General features: G+C 49.2%; 1 protein-coding gene across 2 annotated transcripts in view; it reads left to right on the top strand.

The window, feature by feature from the left end:
* serpinc1 (serpin peptidase inhibitor, clade C (antithrombin), member 1) overlaps positions 1-7,222 on the top strand; it is a 17,446-nt gene extending 10,224 nt beyond the window's left edge. For both annotated transcript variants that reach the window (XM_039811232.1, XM_039811233.1), the window contains 2 exons: positions 6,755-6,819; positions 6,934-7,222. In XM_039811232.1, the coding sequence (XP_039667166.1) occupies positions 6,755-6,819; positions 6,934-7,110 (242 nt within the window). In that variant the 3' untranslated portion in view covers positions 7,111-7,222. The remainder of the gene's footprint in view (positions 1-6,754; positions 6,820-6,933) is intronic.
* Positions 7,223-7,977: the final 755 nt, after the last annotated feature.

The following is a 7,977-nucleotide window of genomic DNA, read 5'->3' on the forward strand; positions in this document are numbered from 1 at the left end:
ATACATCTAACAAAACTATATAGATATCATGGTCCCTTATTACATCTTCATCCTCCTCTCCTCCATGGTGGCCAATCTGCCCACCACTCTGTCCCTGTCCATATGTCCATATGTCCCTCTCCACACTCAGCCACTCTGTCCCTGTCCATATGTCCAGTATGTCCCTCTCCACACTCAGCCACTCTGTCCCTGTCCATATGTCCAGTATGTCCCTCTCCACACTCAGCCACTCTGTCCCTGTCCATATGTCCAGTATGTCCCTCTCCACACTCAGCCACTCTGTCCCTGTCCATATGTCCAGTATGTCCCTCTCCACACTCAGCCACTCTGTCCCTGTCCATATGTCCAGTATGTCCGCTCCACACTCAGCCACTCTGTCCCTGTCCATATGTCCAGTATGTCCCTCTCCACTCTCAGCCACTCTGTCCCTGTCCATATGTCCAGTATGTCCCTCTCCACACTCAGCCACTCTGTCCCTGTCCATATGTCCAGTATGTCCCTCTCCACACTCAGCCACTCTGTCCCTGTCCATATGTCCAGTATGTCCCTCTCCACTCTCAGCCACTCTGTCCCTGTCCATATGTCCAGTATGTCCCTCCACACTCAGCCACTCTGTCCCTGTCCATATGTCCAGTATGTCCCTCTCCACACTCAGCCACTCTGTCCCTGTCCATATGTCCAGTATGTCCCCTCCACACTCAGCCACTCTGTCCCTGTCCATATGTCCAGTATGTCCCTCTCCACTCTCAGCCACTCTGTCCCTGTCCATATGTCCAGTATGTCCCTCTCCACTCTCAGCCACTCTGTCCCTGTCCAGTATGTCCCTCTCCACACTCAGCCACTCTGTCCCTGTCCATATGTCCAGTATGTCCCTCTCCACTCTCAGCCACTCTGTCCCTGTCCATATGTCCAGTATGTCCCGCTCCACACACTCAGCCACTCTGTCCCTGTCCATACGTCCAGTATGTCCCGCTCCACACTCAGCCACTCTGTCCCTGTCCATATGTCCAGTATGTCCCGCCTCCACACTCAGCCACTCTGTCCCTGTCCATATGTCCAGTATGTCCCTCTCCACTCTCAGCCACTCTGTCCCTGTCCATATGTCCAGTATGTCCCTCTCCACTCTCAGCCACTCTGTCCCTGTCCATATGTCCAGTATGTCCCGCTCCACCTCAGCCACTCTGTCCCTGTCCATATGTCCAGTATGTCCCTCTCCACTCTCAGCCACTCTGTCCCTGTCCATATGTCCAGTATGTCCCGGCTCCACCTCAGCCACTCTGTCCCTGTCCATATGTCCAGTATGTCCCCGCTCCACTCTCAGCCACTCTGTCCCTGTCCATATGTCCAGTATGTCCCCACACACTCAGCCACTCTGTCCCTGTCCATATGTCCAGTATGCCCCTCCACTCTCAGCCACTCTGTCCCTGTCCATATGTCCGTATGTCCGCTCCACACTCACCACTCTGTCCTGTCCTTTCCAGTATGCCCTCCACACTCAGCCACTCTGTCCTGTCCATATGTCCAGTATGTCCCGTCCACACTCAGCCACTCTGTCCCTGTCCATATGTCCAGTATGTCCCTCTCCACACTCAGCCACTCTGTCCCTGTCCATATGTCCAGTATGTCCCTCTCCACACTCAGCCACTCTGTCCCTGTCCATATGTCCAGTAAACCCTCTCCACACTCAGCCAGGTGAGATGGGACAGTCTGGCCTCATCCACGCACCAACTCAAGTCTGTCTTAATGAGCCGCAGACGGCTGAAACTTCGTTCTGCGCTGGCGCTGCTGATAGGAAGGGTTTATAAGTCCTGTGGAGAATGGTCAGGTGTGGGTAGGCTCTATCCATGTCGTTGGCAATGAGGAATGGCAGGACGGCGTCGGTGGTGAGATCCATGTTAAACTCCGAATACAATGCACGAAAAGAGCGAAACTCCTCCACTGCGTCTTCTGAGTAGAAACGGGCCAGCTCAAGTATGTTCTCCTCAGCATCAGGGTGCTCAAACCGCTTTGGGCGGAGGACTGCCAACAGTTTGGCCATTTTTTTGAAGTCTGAAAATCGACTTTCAAACTGCCCCACAAAAACATCCAGAATGTAAAAATAAGTTTCCGCTTTGAAGCGGCGTCTGCTGTCCTCGATCTGGTCGTACTCTGCGTTCTCGTCAAAATGCCTTCTTCTCTTCCGAATCCTCTGCTCCGCAAACTCGGTGGGAGCGTGGCGTTCTCTGGCCAGACTTCTCGCTGTGTTCTCCATGCTGTGTTCTCCATGCTGTGTTCTCCATGCTGTGTTCTCCATGCTGTGTTCTCCATGCTGTGTTCTCCATGCTGTCAAAGGCCTCCTCTGTGCCTAACTCTCTGATCTGAGCCACCGTACTGTCAGTAAGATTCACAGCAGTGTTGACATCCAGTGACTCTTTTTGGAGGTAATTCGACAGGATGTATGTCCTCTTCAGCAAATCGTTCCAAAACACCAACATGAACATGAATTCCAATGTGCTGAGTTTTGACAGCAGGCCGTCAGCTTCAGAGGCCGCCTTGGGTGTGCTGTGGTGGTGGTGTTGATCCGGCTCAGGGCTTTGAGAATGGCTGGGAGGCTCTGGATCACTACTTCCTGGAGGCCCACCTGGTGTCAGAAAGGCTTTTCAGCGTAAGAACGGTTCTTTCCATTTGCATGATTTCCTGTTCCTCCTCCAGTATTTTAAATCTCAGAAGGCTTGAAGTTAAAAAACAGTACAAGGTCTCAAGTGTACCGAAAAAAACTTTAGCGCTACACAAACAACACGCAGCATCCATAAGAATTAGATTGAGGTTGTGTGTGCAGCAGTGGACATAAAATGCCTTGTCTGAGCAGTTTAGCTTGACCCTGGCTTGCAGCCCCGTTAGCTGCCCTGACATCGTTCTGGCACCGTCATATGCTCGTCCCCTCAGATCATTTACATTAAGACCAAGGTCCTTTATCAGCGAATTATGCAGAAGATCATAAAAGGATGTCGCACTGCCATCAGGTAACTCCTTAAATTTAATAAAGCGCTCAATGCTGCTGCCTGTTTTGGTGACATATCTGAGTGAAAGAGAAAACGGATCCATTCTCGTTATATCTATGGTGGAATCTACAATAACAGAACAACTTTGCTGACTTTATCTCCTCAATTATTTTGCTCAGAGTCTCTTTGTAAAGAGCTGCAATGAGCTGGTTTTGGGACTGGTGACTGAGGTATGTCACTCTGCTGACCGGCTTATTCATGTGCTGCTCGAGGATGGAGTCTTAGTGAGCCAGCAACTTCAGGAGCTCTAAGAAATTCCCTCGTTAGAGTCGGGGGCTCCCAGCCCAGCATGTTCTCTGTGGCCCCTGTCTGGCTAAAAAGAGCGTGGTGTCCACCAACCTGTGTAGGATCCTTGTGTTCTTCTCCACCTGCTCTCTCTCTGCTTTCAGAAGCTCCGCAATGACAGTGCTGTCCTGACTCAAACCAGACTCTGTCATTAGGTACAGTGCCTTCTCTGCCTCCCGGTGAGCGCCGGACCTTTCAAACCACTCTGTCCCTTTATTAAATGAAGAAACCCCCCACCATGGGTCAGCCCAGGCTTTCCCAGCACTGTCATTGGACTTTTTACCAAAAAGCCAGCAACAGAAACAGAACAGTGGGTTTGCCCTGGGTGAGTACACCAACCACTGGCGCTCCACCGGGTTACCTGAACGTCCCATCTGGTGCATATACCAAGCCGGACTGAAGCGTCGCTTATCCTGGTCATGTGGAAGCTCTTTGTAGCAGTCCCTCAAGCCAGGCTGGCGAGGACCATGTCCAATCACCGCACGGATCAATTCAGTGGTGAGAGGCCGGTGACGACAAAGGTACGGGTCAGTGGGATATTCCTCTTCAGACAGGACATTGGCTAGGCAGTGCCCCTCTGAAGGACCCATGCTGGCGCTGCTGCTGGAACCAGAGGCCTCCGCGACCGACGAGGTATCCTCCACTTCAAATGGCCGGTGACAGTCGCCCCTCCTCCGGTGACAGTCGCCCCCCTCCTCCGGTGACAGTCGCCCCCCTCCTCCGGTGACAGTCGCCCCCCTCCTCCGGTGACAGTCGCCCCCCTCCTCCGGTGAGCTTTTCTGGGCTTGACTGCTGTTAGCCTCATCGTTAGCCGTGTCAGGCTAGTAGGGAAAGCACTAGCAGCTGCAGTAACATTAACTATTGATGACTGAGTTACAACGTTAACGGTATTATTATAATTTTGTTGAGTCAGGGATGATGATGATGATGATGATGATGATGATGATGATGATGATGATGATGAGAAGTACGATGTGAGAGGAGCACACGATGCTACCACATTTCTCCTACTATCTCGTTCTTTTCTTTTTAATGCGCCAGATTTATATTTTCTCTCCATTTTTGTGACTATTCTCTTAAGTGCTATCAGGAAAGTAGCCTAGCTATATAGCTAATGTTTACATTATACATTTGTGCCTCACGCCACTCTTAGTTACTGTTGCTAAGTAGGGCCGGCCTTAGCAACAGTAACTAAAGTAAAGTACAACAAGCTAGGGGGACTTGACATGGCTGCTGCCACTGTCAAAGAAGCAGACAGGAGTTGCATTATGCATTTGAAGGTTGTACTGTCAAACTGACTCAGAAGGAAATAACGATGTGAGAAAATAAAGAGAGCGTGGCTCGTTGGCTTGCTAATTCCCATCATGCAAAGCGGTAAATAGACTTGTGTTAAAAGTTGCTGATAAGTTTGCCTTCATAAATTTCGTTTTTGAATGTGTCTGCTTAGAATGTAGAGTTTGGTTGCCTGGTAATGGTCATTGTTGTGCTGGTTTACCATGGTAACCATGAGTTAACTGTTATGTTTGATAAGAACAGCTGGTTTCTCTTAACACTAGGTCACGTACAGTAGCTTCTTTCTGCTAACGAGCTGTACTACAACACGTGGCGGGGCCCGTTTTCATCAAGTGACAGAAGATCGGCGGTGATTGAGGGGCCCCTTGTTGGCTCGGGGCCCTGGGGCGACTGCACCCACGCTATCTCCGCGACTGCACCCACGCTATCTCCGCTACTGCACCCACGCTATCCACGCTATCTCCGCATTGCACCCACGCTTATCTCCGCCACGCTATCTCCGCTACTGCACCCACGCTTATCTCCGCTACTGCACCCACGCTATCTCCGCTTACTGCACCCACGCTTATCTCCGCTACTGCACTCCACGCTTATCTCCGCGTACTGCACCCACGCTATCCACGCTTATCTCCGCTACTGTAATCACGCTTATTCCGCTACTGCACCCACGCTACCGCACGCTTATCTCCGCTACTGCACCCACGCTATCTCCGCGACTGCACCCACGCTATCTCCGCGACTGCACCCACGCTATCTCCGCGACTGCACCCACGCTATCTCCGCTACTGCACCCACGCTATCTCCGCGACTGCACCCACGCTATCTCCGCGACTGCACCCACGCTATCTCCGCTACTGCACCCACGCTATCTCCGCTACTGCTGAGGAACCATCCTTTCGCATACTCAACGGCGTGCAAAAATCCTGCGTGATGAACCGAAGATTTCACATTATGATTCGTCAGTCCATAGCACCTTCTTCCAGTCTTCAGTAGTCCATTGACGATGTTTCATGGCCCAGGCAAGCCTCTCTTTCTTCTTCTGACGTCTTAGCAATGGCTTCTTGCTGCAACTCAACCTATCAAACCTGCAGCTCCAAGTCTTCTCTTTCCAGTTGAAACTGAGACTTCTTATTACGACCACTATTAAGCTGTGCTTGAAGCTGTTGTCCTGTGAGCCGCCTATCACGCAAGCTGTTGACTCTCAGAAACTTGTCTTCTGATTCTGTTGTGGCTTTGGCTCTGCCAGACCTCTTCCTGTCAGAGTTTCCCCCAGTTTCTAAGTGCCTTTTGATGGTGAAGAATACTGTATTCACTGACACCTTGACTTTATGATGGTCTGTCTCTCTTCTATTGTTAATTTCCTTTTTCCCGCCATTTATTATAGCAACACACTACTTTCTGCAGTACAGTACTGTTCATATAATGCTCACGAAGGTACGGTACCACAGTGTGTTCCAACAATACTTTTATCCAAACAGACAGAGGGGGTTGTAAGTAATCCAGACCAGTGGGAACACCTGTGGGAATTGGTAGCACCAACTTTCAAAGCTTGATCAACCTCCATTGCTGCAGAACAGCTTCACGTTGTTAACCCATTTCTTGTTCCCTGAAAAAGGCCTTTTTGTAAAATTCTGAAATGTACATTATTTTCAGTTTTCAGTAACCTTACTTTTTTTTTTAACCTCAGGCAGTTCACCGCTTACCTTTGTACCATTTCAAGCTATTCATTGGACTTGAACTGCTCAAATTTTTATAAAAAATCGGGGTGTTCTAAAACTTTTGACCTGTAGAGAGTGTGTGTGTGTGTGTGTGTGTATATAGATCCATAGATAGATAGATAGATCTATATATATATATCAAATTTTGTGTGTGGAGTAATTAATAAAGTGTGTGTGTGCCTGTGTATGTATGCATATGTCTGTGTGTGTCTGTCTGTCTGTGTGTGTGTGTGTGTGTGTGTGTCTGTCTGTCTGTGTGTGTGTGTCTGTCTGTGTGTGTGTGTGTGTGTCTGTCTGTCTGTGTGTGTGTGTGTGTGTATGTCTGTCTGTCTGTGTATGTGTGTGTGTGTGTGTGTGTGTGTGTGTCTGTCTGTGTGTGTGTGTGTGTGTGTGTGTGTGTGTATGTGTGTGTTTCAGGGTTGTTGGAGGACGGCAGTGACGTTCTGCACATCTCCGATGCTTTCCATAAAGCTTTCCTGGAGGTCAGTCCCAACCTGCTGGCCCTGGTCCAGAGTCAGACCAGGTCTGACAGAGTCAGATGTACCGATGGTAGGTGTGGCCCTGCAGCGTCTGAGGACATGTTTTGGTGTTTCCAGGTGAACGAGGAGGGCAGCGAGGCGGCAGCAGCCTCCGCCGTGGTAGCCGTGGGGCGTTCCCTGAACCTGTTCCGGGAGATCTTCCTCGCCGATCGGCCGTTCCTGCTGCTCATCAGAGAGTCCAGCATCAACGCCCTGCTGTTCACCGCCAGGGTGGCCAACCCCTGCAGCCAATAACATAACCGTGCAGGACTAATGTCCAGCATCAGGCAGAGTCACTAAAAGTTCTGTTGTTGCTGCTGACAGACTCACATTATCATTCTAAGAGTCTGACATTATGGGATGGATCCCTACAGAGATAGACCTTTTAGTTAAAGAGTAAGATCCTTTTAGTTTAACATGAAACAGCCCCGAAATCACCATCACCAAACTACACCAGACTCCATGTAAATAATCAGGACTTTTAAGTGTGTCAGCATATCTCCACCAGACTCCATGTAAATAATCAGGCTTTTAGCGTTATAGAGCCAGCATATTCCACCAGACTCCATGTAAATAATCGGGACTTTTAGCGTAGAGCCGCATATCTCCAGACCCCATGTAAATAATCAGGACTTTTATCATGGTAAAACACACTTCATTCAAAGTGGACAGAAACTAAATAAAACTACCAAAAGCCGTCTTGGTTCATCTTTCAACAATCATCACTCTGGTTTGGTTGAAATAAACCCTTAATTCACCCATTTACATGTGGAGATATGCTAACTCTATACCGCGCTAAAATTCTGATTATTTACATGGAGTCTGGTGGAGATATGCTAACTCTATACACGCTAAAAAGTCCTGATTATTTACATGGAGTCTGGTGGAGATATGCTGGCTCTATACACGCTTAAAAGTCCTGATTATTTACATGGAGTCTGGTGGAGATATGCTGGCTCTATACACGCTAAAAGTCCTGATTATTTACATGGAGTCTGGTGGAGATATGCTGGCTCTATACACACTAAAAGTCCTGATTATTTACATGGAGTCTGGTGGAGATATGCTGGCTCTATACACGCTAAAAGTCCTGATTATTTACATGGAGTCTGGTGGAGTTTG

Source organism: Perca fluviatilis, chromosome 9, assembly GCF_010015445.1.
Source record: "Perca fluviatilis chromosome 9, GENO_Pfluv_1.0, whole genome shotgun sequence".
NCBI classification, from domain to species: domain Eukaryota; kingdom Metazoa; phylum Chordata; class Actinopteri; order Perciformes; family Percidae; genus Perca; species Perca fluviatilis.